Below are 15,532 nucleotides of genomic sequence, written 5' to 3' on the forward strand. Positions count from 1 at the left end.
TGAAATTTAAGCTGGTCAATTGCATGTTTAGGAGAATGCAGAGGTCATGCACACATCAATATGCATCTGCAACAAGCTATGGTAACTGAGGTTCTCCCCAGTCAGGTGTACTTTCTGTTGTGGCTGTCAAGTTGCCAAAACCAGTTCCCAAGCATTGCAGGAGCCCATCATATGCAAGTACAATTTGTATACCTAGTTTCCATTGTTATTCGAAGATCTTGTTGATATCCTGTTTTGTGTACCAATCATTAAAGAGGCATTCACCCGTCTTAATACTATGAAACAGGTGCTAGTTATCAATATTTTATATCATTTTCTCAATGTGGTGTTGGGTCTCTCTCTAATGGTTGTGATCGTTTACAACCGTATTGTAAGTTGTTGGTTCAAGTCATAGCTTACACCATCAGTATGAACTGTACAGACAAATTTAAAGCAGCTGCAAACTGCTATGTCTAGTAGGGTTATTTTATACTGCCAGTCATTATTAACCGTCCCATACTAGTTTTGTATTTGGGGTCTCCGTAGTGTCCATCTTTCCAGCAAAAGTGTCATGACCCAGTAAAGCTTAGAGGGTGGAAAGAAATGGAGAAAAAGAATTGGTTATTGTTCAGGTCCTAGAGTTCTTGACCTGGTTCCATTAATACACCTGACTTTAGTTGAGATTCAACAAAAGCCAAACATGGCTGATGGCCATGCAGAGCCTTTTGTCTCAGTCACAAGATGTATGTCTAATGAGACCAACTATTCGGACACATAAACAAATTGAAGTGGCTTAATCAGATTCATTTCTGTCACGAGTCAATAGGTGTGTCTAAAACCAACCTATATATTCGACACTACAGAATTGCTTAATGTGACTGTATTCTCACCAATGGCTACATGTAATGGGTCTAGACTTAAACCCATGACCAAAAGGTGTTTATGGCTATAATTGATAGATCTAGGTTTAAAACCATGACCAAATGGTGCATTATGGCTACATGGTAATACAAAACGTGGCTATAGTTGTACATATGACCAATAGCCACGCAAATAACCCGAAACGAGGCTAGGCTGTAAACCAAAAAACGTGGCCTATGTGAAGGATTGTACTAGTGTTCTTGGAGAAAAGGTGTAAAAGTACGAAAATATATGTCAAACCAATATTCAAAACTATCGCCAATTCACACATGTTTTTTCCACCTCTAGCAACCACACTCATGCTACTGTACAAGTGGCTAAAACAAGCCGAACCCAAATCATAATTACCAATCGCATTCAAATCACGCAAGGAAGCGATCCAACCTTTGCTTGATCTTGTAGTGGTACGTGCCAATAAAAATTTTGAAATCACCCATAATAAGAAGTATCGAGTCACAATCTCCCAATTTTCATCATTAATTGGATTGTCCTTGATATAGTTTGTGAGGCAACTAAAAGGAAATTCAGGTGAGTTCTTGTTGTAGTTTGCATACCCATGCAAAGATCCAAAGTAGGTATCCTCTAGTTGTTGGTTTTCTCTACTTTTCCATTTACTTGTAGAGGCGTGTTCCAATCTTCTACGACCATTTCCAATAGGAATTCCAGTTAAGTGAACAAAGTCTAAAGGGGTGAAACCAATTTCAAAGTTTGGGAAATGAAACGAATTAGTACTGTACCACCACCTTTCTATGATTGCATAAGCTAGTTGTTGATCAACTCTCTTAATTCTAATTTCAAAAAATCTAGCAAGGCCGGAATTTTGAAGAACTTGACTAGCACTTTCATGAACCACCACACGGTCATATAAATCCTCAAGGTCTTCTAGATTACTTCTAAACGTGATATCATGTTGTGTATCAAGTGGGTTTATACTTGTAGAAATATGTTTCTCATCCGGTTCTTTTGAACTCAAGATCATAAACATGTCCATATCCACAATCTATACAAAATCATCAAATTAAAATCAATATAGTCACACAATGCACTTAAATTGCTTACATAATGTAACTAACACATGTTAATTCATTATCTCATGGCAATTTCACAATGTTCATCATCTAAAACCCCAAATAACACAATATTCATCATCTAAAACCCCAAATTCGTCATTGTGAATCAAAATTGTTATCATTCATCATACAATCGAGTATCATGCATACAATCAACACTAATATCATCTAAATTCCTAACATTTCATCAAACTATAAAATAAACTCAAATTACAATTCAACTAACCTCTCTTTGGATTCTCAATCAAATTGAGAAATTTAAGTTTGAGTCCATTCCTTGTGCAGCATAGAAAAAACCCTTTGAAGCAATTTGATTTATTTGAGTTGTGCTATGAGAATCAAGAAAGGGGGTTTTAGGTTGAAATTCTTCTTTTTTCAGAGAAGATGAACTGTGAGAGGAAGAAGAAGAAGGGGTCGATGGTGTCACTGGATATATGAACGAAAAAGCGCTAATAAGATTAGCGCTTAGCGTTATTAACAATTGCGTTTGGCGCTAATAAGATTAGCGTTTGGCGCTATTAAGATTGGCGTTTTGACCGTTGACTAAAGTCTAGCGCTATTATAAATAGTTTTTCCCTGGCGCTATTATTATTCGCGTTTTACGCTATTCTTATTTGCGCTTTCTGTGTTCCACCATTAGACTTGCGCTTCCATCAACAGTTCCAAGTGTTGAGGTGTCATAGAAGATGGAAGATGGATGGATTCCACCATAAGACTTGCTCTTAGCAAGTTTTGCAGGTGGTCTGGACAAGAGTACAATCTTAACAAATCCACTCTTATTACTTCTGCAAACCTTAAAAAGAGAGATGGTATGGCTCTTGCTTCCACTCTTAGTGTGAATTTCAGTCCTAATCCAGATAAGTATTTGGGTGTCTCTATGCAGTGGGGTAGATTAAGTAATGATATGTTTTCTAGTATTGTCGATAGAGTGGAAGCTAGAATGCAGGGCTGGAAAGGTAGTATGCTTAACTTTTCGAGCAGAACCACTTTACTTAAATATGCCATTGATCCTATTTCTAACCACATTATGAACTCTATGAAGCTCCCAGCTGGTATCATTAAAAGAATTGATAGGTTTAGAAGGCATTTTCTCTAGAAAGATATAAAGAATAAGAATAAGTCACATTCTGTTGGGTGGGAAAACTTTTGTAGGACCATTGATTGTGGAGGCTTAGGAATAAGGGACCTGACAAAGAATAATCTTGCTTTGCTAGGGAAAATGGATCGGAGAGTTAGTAAGGACACGGACTCCATTGTGTTCAAAATTTTTAGGGCTAAATATTTTTCTAATTCCACCTCGTGGGATTGTGGCATTAAGCCTAGATCCTCTCATACTTGGAGAAGCATTATTCAGGGTAGAGATTTAATTAAAGGGAGAATGGTGTGGCGTATAGGAAACGGTGAGGATGTTAATTTCTGGAAGGATAAGTGGGTTGGTGACTATCCGATAGAAGCGATTATTCCTCGAGAAAATATTAGCAATCATAATCTGATGGTTAGTGATGTTATAGACCAGTCTAGGAATTCTTAGGACCTTACTGGTGTAGTTATTTCTATCCCCTCTGATGTTGCGCATAAAATTAATTCCATCCATATTCCTTTTGCAGACTCTGTTCGTGATTGTAGGGTCTGGCCGTTTACCTCTTCTGGTGATGTTACTGTAAAAAGTAATTATCACTGTCTGGATGGTTTTGATTGTCAGAAATAAGGACTGGAAGTATATTTGGAGTCTTCCTTATCCTCAGAAGATTAGGAACTTCATCTGGATGGTTTTGATTGATAAGCTGCAGGTTAAGGAGAAGTTGTACAGAAAAAATATTGTGGATACTCCTACTTGTGATATGTGTAATCACAATATTGAGTATGCTTTCCATATTTTATTCAATTGTCCTGTCTTCCAACCTGTTTGGAATTTTGTTCATACCAATTGGAATGTGCAATTCAATCTTGAACCCTTTAATCCCTCTTGGTTTAAAAAGGTTGCACAAATTGATAAGGTTTATTGTGACTTAGTTTCGATTAGTTTCTTCCCTCATTTACTGTGGCAGATTTGGATTGCAAGAAATAACTTTTACCTTCAGAATAAAGTCATCAATTGCAGGTGGATTATTAAGAAAGCAACGGAGGAAAGCTTCTTGTATCAGAGTGCCTTAACTGGCAAGAATTCACAGAACAAGAGACGGGAGATGGAGATTCATGTCCATTGGGAACTTCCTAGACAAGAATTTGCAAAGTTGAATACTGATGGTGCGTATTATGGTCTTCCTAATGCAGGTATAGGCGGAGCCATTCGGGATGAGCAAGGAAGATTTCGAGGTGGATTTGCAAAGTATACCTACAATTGTGGCAGTAATGTGGGTGAATTATGTGCTATCAGAGAAGGTCTGTTGGTGGCTGAAGTTCTGGGAATTAGGAAGTTGGAAATCGAGAGTGATTCAATGTATGATATACAAGTTTGTAGAGGAGAGATCGAGACAACTTGGTATCTCAATGCAGTTCAAAAAGATATTAAGTTTCTTTGTGAGAAATTTGAAGTTACAAGTTTTTCTCATAAGTATCGAGAGGCTAATAATGTTGCTGATGTTTTAGCCAAGGGCGCTAGCAAGAAGAGTTTATTGGGTGTGTGGCTGTTTGAACCACCAAGAGAGATTTGTGAGAGTTTATCTAATGACTTAATGGGGATAACGTACCCTAGGATAGTTAAGTTGTAGTGTTTTGTTTTTCTTCTTCGTCATATCTAAATAAAAAAGAATTTTTTTTTGAGTAAATTGAAAAATAGTTGCAAAAAGCCTAATTATAGATCATCCCCACTTTTGCAGTCAGCGTTTTGTACGATTCGTGTGATCAGCTAATCAGAGATCGAGTCGAAATGTATATATAACTCGTTTACCTCAGACTCGGATTAGTCAACGTTTCTTGACTGAAATTCGATTAAATCACGTGTCTTTAAAAAAAATCGCAAAAATGGTAATCGTATGGCTAGGATTCCAACAAGAGACTAAGACTTACCACGGTTAAAACAATCTTATTATAGGGGCGGCATGTTTTATTAGAGGGGCGGCATTCTAATAGGACAAAAAGGATCATTACATGATCATTCAAGGTGTCCCTTATCAAAAAAATTGAAAATGACAAATTAACCCTCATTATTGATAACCTAGTTTAGTGATAATAATCAAGTTTAGTGTTAATGATTAATTTCACTTATGTTAACTCAAAATCGAAACAAAATCATATTTTTAGAGTTAAAAAGAAAATAGTTTAGAGGAGAAGAAAAACAAAACTTTTGTGATATCTGTGAAACCCTAGATTTTGATTCACTCAACCAAAATGAGTGATTCCAGTGACTCGGTATACTTCTAAATTAGTTCCCATTAGCTTTTTCTCGCTCAAAATTATTTAAAGTGCGTAACAAAATCAAAACTTTTAAATTTTCAGAAGAACTTACGGTTGCAATTTTGCTCGTGACCAACAATAACTCTTATTTACGGTTCGTAAGTTCTCGAATACCAACCGTAACTGGTTAAATTTGGGAAAGATCCAATTGTAAAACCAGTTACGGTTGGTAATTAATTTTGGACAACAACCGTAACTAAATTACGGTTGGTAACTAATGAATCGAGACCAACCGTAACTACCCTACGGTTGGTGTGTCAACTTAACTTTTGAACCGTAAATCATTATTTGATAAATTCTTAAGACAAAGGATTATTTACGGTTGGTATGGTTGTTTGAGTAACAAACCGTAACTCAATTACGGTTGATAAATATGATGCAAATACAAACCATAACTGAACATATTTCTCAAAACTAAGAACTTACGGTTGGTATTTGAGTTAAAACCAACCGTAACATCAACCCAACCTACAGTTACGGTTCGTATTTTAGTTATTACCAACCGTAACTCACATGCAACAAGAAATTTCAATTTTCATACAAAACCCTAATTTTTGATACAAAATTAACTTAAATCCAACACGATAAACTAAACCTTAACTGGGTTTTTCCAAACATTTTTCGAATCGTCGATTAATCGAAGACGATGAAATTTTCAGTTTTAATGGAGGTTACGGTTGATGGAGGAGAAGAGAAGATGAAGAAGATGATGAAAAAAACTGATTTGATTTTTTCTGATTCATTAGGTTTAAAAAAAATTGATTTGATTTTGGTTGATTTAAGGTGAAAAGGGTAATCTAGTCAATTTACATCCCTTTTAGGACATCCCCTAACCAACTAAAGGTACATTACTATCACAATGCCGCCCCTCTAATAAATCATGCCGCCCCTATAATAAGCTTGGGTTAAAAACAATATTTTTTTATTTTCTTTCGCGGAAATATACCAACATTTTTTAGATTTTCCCCAAATTTTCTAATTATCAGGATTCACAATTTAAAAACATTCGCACCGTTGCATCAGTCATCTAGTTTAACCATATAAATTACAAACATAACCTCCAACTCTACCTTATATCTTATATGGCACTCTCTTTCCTCTCTCCTCCCCTAGGAAGAAGTAGAAATAAGACCTGTTTGTGGTGCCGGCAAATCTACAAGAGGACTAACCTGGGGCGTGGAGAAAATTCTTATGCTTCCCGAGTCCGTCAGCGTTGATTAGTAACATCAAAAGAAATCCCCAAAAGACGAGCTAGCTTCTGTTCAAACCTTTCTTCATTCATACCCCATTCCAAGTTTTTCGAAAAGAAACAAACTTCAAAATTCTAACCACATTGGGGCTATATTTAATCATTCTCGATCAAAATACGATCATTCGATTTTCTAATCTTCAACGAGGGGTTTTTGTTCAAACTCTTTACTTTTTTATAATTAATTAATGTTGTTTAGTTATTTTGATTAAAACTTATTATTATGAAATTGGGACTTTTGAGATTTATTTGATTGCATAGTAATCTGATAGTTTTTGTATATACAAACAGGTGGCTGGAGGAACTTTTATTTGTAAGATGATACAAATTTTGTTGTTATTTTCTTTCTGACAGAAAAACAAACAGATGTTGTTCATAGGGGTGATTTCCTTCACGTGAAATCCATATGCAATTCACACCCCCACAGCACACCACATATGATCCTAGATACATTTACTTGGTAAGGTTCTCACTTGTATGCTCTCTCCGTGTACATTTACATTCAGCTGTTTCTGAATTAGATTTTCATTTCTTAAGCTTTTTTAATCCCCAGTCACTTGGACAGAAACGGGTGTGCATCTTTCTTGTTTCTTGTTGTTGTAATCTTTGGAGTAGAGTAGAGAGAGATAGAATTTGGAGATGTCTTCGTCTAGGCCAAGTCGGTCATCTTCGAGCAATTCATCAAGCAATTCGAAGGGTGATGCTAGGATCATAGCACAGGCCACAATAGATGCTAAGCTCCAATCTGAGTATGAGGAATCTGGAGGTACTTCTTTTGACTACTCTAGATCAGTAACTCTAGCCTCTAATCAATATAGACCTGATCAAAACCAACAACCACCTAGGTCTGATAAAGTTACTGCTGTATACCTCCAGCAGCTCTTGAAATTAAAATTTATTCAACCATTCGGTTGTCTATTAGCGATAGATGAAAAAACATTCAAAGTCATTGCTTACAGTGAAAATGCACCTGAAATGTTAACCATGGATAGTCATGCTGTCCCAAGTGATGACAGCCATATTCCTCTTCTTGGCATTGGTACTGATCTTAGAATCATTTTCACTACATCAAGTGCTTCTGCTCTTTACAAGGCTTTGGGGTTTCCGGATGTTTCGTTATTGAATCCGATCTTAATTCACTGCAAGACTTCTGGAAAGCCCTTGTATGCGATTCTGCACAGACTCACTGGTAGCTTGATTATTGATTTCGAGCCGGTAATGCCTTATGAAGTTCCCATGGCTGGTTCTGGTGCACTACAGTCGTATAAGCTTGCCGCCAAAGCGATTGCAAGGTTGCAGTCTCTGCCCAGTGGGAGTATGGAAAGGCTGTGTGATACGGTGGTTCAGGAAGTGTTTGAACTTACTGGTTATGATAGAGTGATGATGTATAAGTTTCATGAGGATGATCATGGTGAGTTCGTTGCTGAGGTTACGAAACCTGGTCTCGAATCTTATCTGGGTTTGCATTATCCAGCCACGGACATTCCTCAAGCTGCTCGATTTTTGTTCGTAAAGAACAGAACCCGCATGATATGTGATATTCGGGCTAAGCATGCTAAGGTCATCCAGGATGATAAATTACCGTTCGATATCACCTTGTGTGGTTCGACACTTCGAGCTCCACATAGTTGCCACTTGCAATACATGAAAAACATGGATTCAGGTGCGTCTCTGGTTATGTCGGTTGTAATCAATGACGGTGATGAGCAAAAACAAGATGGTTCTGGGTCTGCACAACCACAGAGGCGGCAAAGGCTTTGGGGACTAGTCGTGTGTCATCACACAACTCCAAGATTTGTTCCTTTTCCTTTAAGATATGCCTGTGAGTTTTTAACTCAAGTATTTGCCATCCATGTTATCAAGGAGTTTGAATTGGAAAATCAGATGGTCGAAAAGCACATTTTACGTACCCAGACACTCTTGTGTGATATGTTGATGAGAGATGCACCTTTGGGTATTATATCACAGAATCCTAATGTTCTGGACCTTGTAAAATGTGATGGTGCTGCACTATTTTACAAAAATAAAATCTGGCGTCTTGGAATGACACCAAATGATTTCCAGATACATGATATTGCCTCTTGGCTATCCGAGTATCACGCGGACTCCACAGGTTTGAGTACCGATAGTTTATACGATGCGGGGTATCCGGGGGCTCTCTCACTTGGTGACGCAGTTTGCGGGATGGCTGCTGTGAGGATAACCTCAAAAGATATGCTTTTCTGGTTCCGGTCTCACACTGCAGCAGAGATTCGGTGGGCTGGGGCTAAGCACATACCAGGCGAGAAGGATGATGAGAGAGTAATGCACCCTAGATCTTCATTTAAGGCATTCCTTGAATTGGTTAAGACAAGAAGTGCACCTTGGAAGGATTTTCAGATGGATGCAATCCATTCTTTGCAGCTTATCCTCAGGAATGCTTTCAGTGAGATGGATGCCAAGGATGAACATCCCAGTGTGTTAATCCATTCGAAGCTCAATGATCTTAAACTTGAAGGGGTGGAGGAATTGGAGGCGGTGACAAATGAGCTGGTCCGTTTGATGGAGACAGCCACGGCGCCGATATTGGCTGTTGATGTTGATGGACTCATTAACAGGTGGAATACAAAAATTGCAGATTTGACTGGTCTCCCTGTTGATCAAGTCATTGGGCTGCATTTGCTCACACTGGTGGAAGATTCTTCGGTTATTGCGGTCAAGAAGATGTTGCACTTGGCTCTACAGGGTATGTCATATCATATTTTTATTCATTTCCAACTGCATATGATTCTCTACTTAATTTTTTGTTTTTCCTCCCGGCTCTTGTTTTTCATAGTTTGGTGGTGTTTATTAATACGACTAATCTTTTACACCGTCTTTATTAACCAGGTAAGGAAGAGCAAAATGTTCATTTTGAGATGAAAACTCACGGTTCTCGCAAAGATAACGGGCCTGTCAGCTTAGTTGTGAACGCTTGTGCAAGCAAAGATATTTGGGAGAATGTTGTTGGGGTTTGTTTTGTGGCACAAGATATGACCAGTCAAAAGAAGGCCATGGACAAGTTCACTCGGATCGAAGGAGATTATAAAACAATTGTGCAGAACCCAAGTGCACTTATACCTCCTATATTTGGCACAGATGAATCTGGCTGGTGCTCTGAGTGGAATCCAGCAATGACCAAGTTGACTGGGTGGAGCCGGGATGAAGTGATTGGTAAGATGCTACTAGGTGAGGTTTTCGGTAATCATATCGGATGCTGTCCTCTCAAGAACCAGGAGGCATTTGTGAACTTCGGGGTCATACTCAATAATGCAATGATGGGTGAAGAAGCCGAGAGAGTTCAGCTTGGGTTTATAGCGCGTAATGGGAAGCATGTAGATTGCTTGCTGTCCGTTACCAAGAAAATGGACGCAGAGGGTACTCTAACTGGACTCTTTTGCTTCTTGCAGACTGCTAGTCAAGAGCTGCAACAAGCACTTCATGTTCAACGTATATCCGAACAAACTGCAATTAAAAGAGTGAAGGAGTTGACTTATATAAAGAAACAGATAAAAAATCCTCTCTCTGGGATTATCTTTTCCAGGAAAATGATAGAGGAAACTGAATTGGATGATGAACAGAAGCAACTTTTGCACACAAGTATGCATTGTCAACGCCAACTGAATAAAGTTCTTGATGAAACTGATTTTGAGAGCATCATGGATGGGTAAGTGAGTCAGTGAGAGACTCAAACTTAAGTCATGTCTTTTATATTGCATAATTGTTCATTTAGATGCTAACTTGATGTGTAGCTTTCTGAATTGTTAGGATGTGGTTGACTCCTAACTTCAATAGTTCATTTAGATGCTAAAATTCAGATTGCGTTCGAACGCTTAGTATAACAACAATGCTCTATTGCTGGGATTGAACAGATTTCTCATGTTGAAAACGGGTAATATAAACTTGCTTACCTTTGATTTCTGTACTCTGATACCACCTTTGTTTCATTGCTGTTAACAGTTGTTTGGATTTGGAAAAGGTTGACTTCACTCTGCAAGAAGTGTTGCTTACTTCCATAAGTCAACTTATGATTAAGAGCAGTGAAAAGGGTATCCGCCTTACTCTTAGTACATCGGAGGAGATCATGGCTGAAAGACTCTACGGAGACAGTGTGAGGCTTCAACAGGTCCTGGCTGATTTCTTATTGGTTTCTGTGAACTACACTCCAAATGGCTGTCAGCTTGAGATTGCTGTCAGGATGACCAAAGATAGACTGTTAGAAAGGGTTCATCTTGCTCATCTAGAGCTCAGGTATTAAAACTGGCAGACACCTATTTGTTATTTTCTATTCTCTGTATTTGCTTTACTTAGATTTTGTATTTAGTCACCCTAGTTACCGAAATAAGTATAGTAGAAAGTTACTGGCCTTACTCACTCCAATATCGCGTCAAGTCAGGAGTCTAATTCGTTCACCAAGGCCTAATGAATATGTGGATTAAAATATCTAGCTATTAACTTACAAGATGCATACGAAGGGGATGCACTATGTTCGTGTTTGTATATCTCTGCAATTTCGCTTTAAAGTTCTCAAACTATAATTTTTACCTTTTGGAAGAATCACACATTCGGGAGATGGGGTACCTGAAGAGCTGCTGAGTGAGATGTTTGAAAACTACACTACTGGTCATGAGACAAAAACTCCACCCGTGGTTTCAGAAGAGGGGATTAGCCTGGTGGTGAGCCGGAAGTTGCTGAGGCTCATGGACGGTGATGTGCGGTTTCTAAGAGAAGCGGGGAAGTCATCTTTCATTATATCACTTGAGATTGTTGCCTCGACTCCCAACAAGAAGACCTAGGCCTCTTCCCCGAGCGCTAATCAGTCAGTTTCACCCATCTATGTACCATCTGTGTGTTAGTTTCCAGGAATAGTGATGCAGTGCAGGATTAGGAGATAGTGGTGTTGGTTAAGTGTCTTATAGCCTGTTTGGATACACATTCAGAACTTACTTTTCGACTTTCAGAAGTTAGTTTCGGTAAAAAAAATTAGAATGACTTCTGGAAATAAAAAAGTTAACTTTTTGTGAAGCAAAATTAATTTTATTCTGGCATCTGGTACCCAAACAGGCTTAACATTTCTGCTTTTGTGCTATCAATAGTGTGTGAATAATAACTTGTGTGTCATCTGCACGTGTTGTATATAAAAAAAGTTTGTCAAAATATATACTCCCTCTGTTTCAAAAAGACTGTCCTGTATTTCATTTCCGTCTATTTCAAAATTGTGTCCAGCTTCGGTTTGTAGTTGTATTTTTCCAATGAATTATCTAATATAACCTCACACTTTTTATATTCATAAAATCATTTCAATGGGATTCAATCTAAAATATTAAAGAAATTTATATAATTAAGGAAACAAATATATCATTCATTCCTTTTAAAAGACATTATATTTGGCTCCAAAAATTAAATTCCCTATAGAGTTTATACTTCATAAATTCGATATCTTTTAATTTTCCTTTTTTATTTCCTGTTAATCCTCCTGACAATTTTAGGCAGTTTTTAATATTTTTATTTTTCATTAAAATAAAAATAGGTAAATAATTAGAGGTGGTCAAGTAAAATACTATGGTCTCATTAATATTTTGACAAAATCAAAGCCGACAATCCTTTTAAAATGGAGGGAGTACGTGTTACATTCTCTCTCATCTTCTAAGATTTACTTTCTCGGCTTCCCAAAGAATCTATTGGGTGCAAATGCAATGGGAGCCGGATAAGATTCAAATGTCCCAAATGTAGATTCGGGCCTATAATAGGATTTAAATGTCCAAAATGTGGACATGGAGACCTAATCTCCAGTACAAAAGTCAAAAACATTTTTCCCTTATAACCAACCTAAATCTAACTCCTTTTTTCTTCTGCCTCTCATGTACTCCATCACCCCTCTTTTCCATTTTTTTTTCTTTGATTCATCGATTCTGATGTAAGAACATCATCAAAATCGAAAATGAAAAATTGGTGAATGAAAAAGTTGAAATAGACAAAAAACCCACCATTTATTTCTATTTTTTATCAGTTAACATGTGAAATCCGATAAAATTAGGGTTTAAAATTGAGCTTTTGAAACGGTTTATGGATAGGAGATCTTAGTTTCCCAACCGTAAATAAGCTATATTACGGCCAGGGAAACAGGGATTCCCTGCCATAAACTATGTATATGGTTGGGAAAATAGGATTTTTCAAACCTATGTAGTTCTAACAAAAAAAATATGGATTTAAGTCTAGATATTTCTAGACCGTAAATCAGCTATTACGGCTTGGAAAATAATGATTTTCAGCTGTAAAATATATTTCCATGCACTATATAGTTTTGATTAAAAGAAGAAAAAAAAAGAGGTTGGGTTTATATCTAGGTATATCTTATAACCGTAGTAGATAAAACTCGTAGCCATAATCCTTGTGTCCTTGCCATAAATAGAAAATTACGGCTAGGAAGTTCATAATTCCCGGCAGCAAGTAGCCTGGAAACTCCATAATGAGACTTTATACTCTATCTGAGATTGAGATGGATTGAACTTTTCCTGCTCAAATCTATTCCAAGGGAGCCGATTTGAGCAGGAGAAGGCTTTTCCCGTTAGGTTTGGGAAGAGTTCAGAGAGAAAATAGAGAAAGTCTCTGAGAGATGGAGAAAAAAATTAAAGCTTTGGGCTTGAGTTTGGGTTTTTTTTCTCCTTCTGTTTTTCTGTCTCTTTTTGGGCTTATTTCTGTAAGCACTCTTTTGGTGTTTAATGGGCTTATTTCTGTAAGCACTCTTGGTTTTTAATTAAAGCTTTGGTTCTTCTTTTTCTCTATCAAAAAAAAAAAAAAACCGTTTTTCTAGACACCACCCAATTTTGGTGGGGAGCATTAAGTGATAGGAACATCTACCCTACAGTTTTAAGGGGTGTCCTAAGAATTAAAGATGATTAATTTATCCTCATCCTAATTAAGATTATACCTAATCGTAATAACTCACTAATCTACCCACTACCCACTAATCTAACCCACTTATTAAAACCCTAAATAAACCTAACTGATTTATTTCAGTTTAAAAAAAAACATCCTTATTCTCTTCATCTCTTCATCTTCTTCTTCGTAAACATCGTCGTTAATCGCCGATTCGAAAAAATTTCATCGTCGATTACTCAATCGTTTATAAACAATGCGTACCAAGCAAACTCCAAGACTTCCAGGATCGAGTATGGGACTCGCACATATAGTGAATCTGCCAAATCATTTTAAATTGATAAATAACTTCAACAACAAGGTCAAGTCCAAATCAAGCATCCAACAGGAAAAAAGAAGCCTGATTCGAGTAAAATGCAAATCCGCGGGTAATTCCCTTCATACCCATTCCTTTTAATTAGTTTTTTGTTGAAGAAATTGATTAGAAATTATCGAAATTTACTGAAAATGACAGTTAGAGTAACAATTTCGGCAAGGAGATTTTTGGTATAACCTTAGATTTGGTAACCGAACTTCTAGACTTCTTCATGTTACAAACACAGACCTCATCCCGCTTGGTTTCCCACTTATCAATCAACTCGACTTCTATGATCAACAACTTCATACATTGCCGAGATACGTTGTAATGGATTCCCTTGAATAATTGGTGATTAGCATATTTTCCGGTCATTTTGAATATACGGATTTTTTTGGAACTTCTCTTTAATTCTATCAAAGTCTCGCTTGAAGTAATTTTCCATAGCATTCCACACGGTTAAGAAATTATCAACACATATCCAAAGAGATTCTTCTTCAACCGGTGGTGTGCCGACTCTGCCAAACTTGTCGCTTGATTTCCCAAGTGTTTATATTGGTTGGTTAGTCATAAACAAACCTTTCTTTGTGCGGTTCCAACCATTGTCGAAGAACATACGATAAAACATCGGGGTAATCGGGAGTATCCCAATGGTCGATAAGCTCCGCAAGATTTAGATGATACTCTTCCTCGATATGAGACCAACACAATGAATCCCATTCACCGTTGAAAGCAACCCATTTAGCGTAATTTAGTTCGTATTGTTTTTCAACTTCCTCTTTTGCATATGCTCGTTCATCTTCCGGTAGCTTCTTAATCTCATCATATCCTTTTTTCTTGGGTAGACAAATTATTGGCTTGCACCTAATCATCAACTTACACAATATATGGAACATACAAAGCATATTATGTGCTAACGAAAACACTTCCTTTAGTGTATTTATGAATGCAACTTCATTTTCGGTCACTATAACCCCGGGAATATCATCACCTCTAAAGATTGGCTTAACTTGTCGTGGTGCCCAAATGTAATTCTAGGTTCTTGCTCGTCCCTTAATAAACAAAACGCCACGGTAAATGGTGACTTCGTCGAAGTACGCCCAACAATATTCAACAATGGCATCTCGTACTTGTTCGTCTTATAAGTGCAATCCATTATTAGAACTTCATGAAAGCATTGAGCCAATTGAACACTCGCTGGATGCGCAATGAAGAGTTGTGTCATCTCTCTGTCCGAATCCACATCCTTTTGAACCGCGTAGTCTTTCTCTTTGGCCAAAAAAAAAACAATTGTTGCATCACTTGTCTCCATTCCTTCTTTCTAATTGTCTCAATTGCATTGTAAATGGTGGACAAAGATGAGTGGTTATCCTTGTTATCCTCCTTTAGTATTTGGAACATTTGAAGCGGTGAAATATCCATTGTCCTCATTTTAGCTACCTTGTCCATTTCTTGAGGAGTTAGCTTTGCCGACATGAAATGTCCTTCAACATGCTCCAGACGAGGGTGGTTATGACGACCTTCCATAACCTTGTAGAGAATCCATCCATCCAAATCTTTGTTGTAATTAAATGCTAGCTTGAATTGGTATTTAATCTTCTTTGAGAAAGTTTTGTTCTTCCGATTTGTATTTCCATTATAAATATAACCCTTGCTCTTATGGCT

At 37.4% G+C, this 15,532-nt stretch overlaps 1 protein-coding gene across 7 annotated transcripts; it reads left to right on the top strand.

The window, feature by feature from the left end:
• Nucleotides 1-6,470: 6,470 nt before the first annotated feature.
• Nucleotides 6,471-11,808, top strand: LOC113335758 (phytochrome A1-like). Of its 7 annotated transcripts, none has more exons than XM_026581777.1 (6): nucleotides 6,471-7,075; nucleotides 7,181-7,381; nucleotides 7,575-9,340; nucleotides 9,484-10,300; nucleotides 10,594-10,884; nucleotides 11,189-11,808. In XM_026581777.1, the coding sequence occupies exons 3-6, from the start codon at nucleotides 7,591-7,593 to the stop codon at nucleotides 11,427-11,429; spliced, it is 3,099 nt and encodes a 1,032-aa protein (XP_026437562.1). In that variant the 5' UTR covers nucleotides 6,471-7,075; nucleotides 7,181-7,381; nucleotides 7,575-7,590; the 3' UTR covers nucleotides 11,430-11,808. The 7 variants fall into 7 exon arrangements, with proteins under 7 accessions (XP_026437562.1, XP_026437559.1, XP_026437561.1 ...); XM_026581774.1 differs by having other exon boundaries at nucleotides 6,471-6,765; nucleotides 6,907-7,075; nucleotides 7,169-9,340; XM_026581776.1 differs by having other exon boundaries at nucleotides 6,471-6,765; nucleotides 6,970-7,075; nucleotides 7,169-9,340.
• Nucleotides 11,809-15,532: the final 3,724 nt, after the last annotated feature.

Source organism: Papaver somniferum, unplaced genomic scaffold (genome assembly GCF_003573695.1).
Source record: "Papaver somniferum cultivar HN1 unplaced genomic scaffold, ASM357369v1 unplaced-scaffold_15, whole genome shotgun sequence".
Taxonomy (NCBI): Eukaryota; Viridiplantae; Streptophyta; class Magnoliopsida; order Ranunculales; family Papaveraceae; genus Papaver; species Papaver somniferum.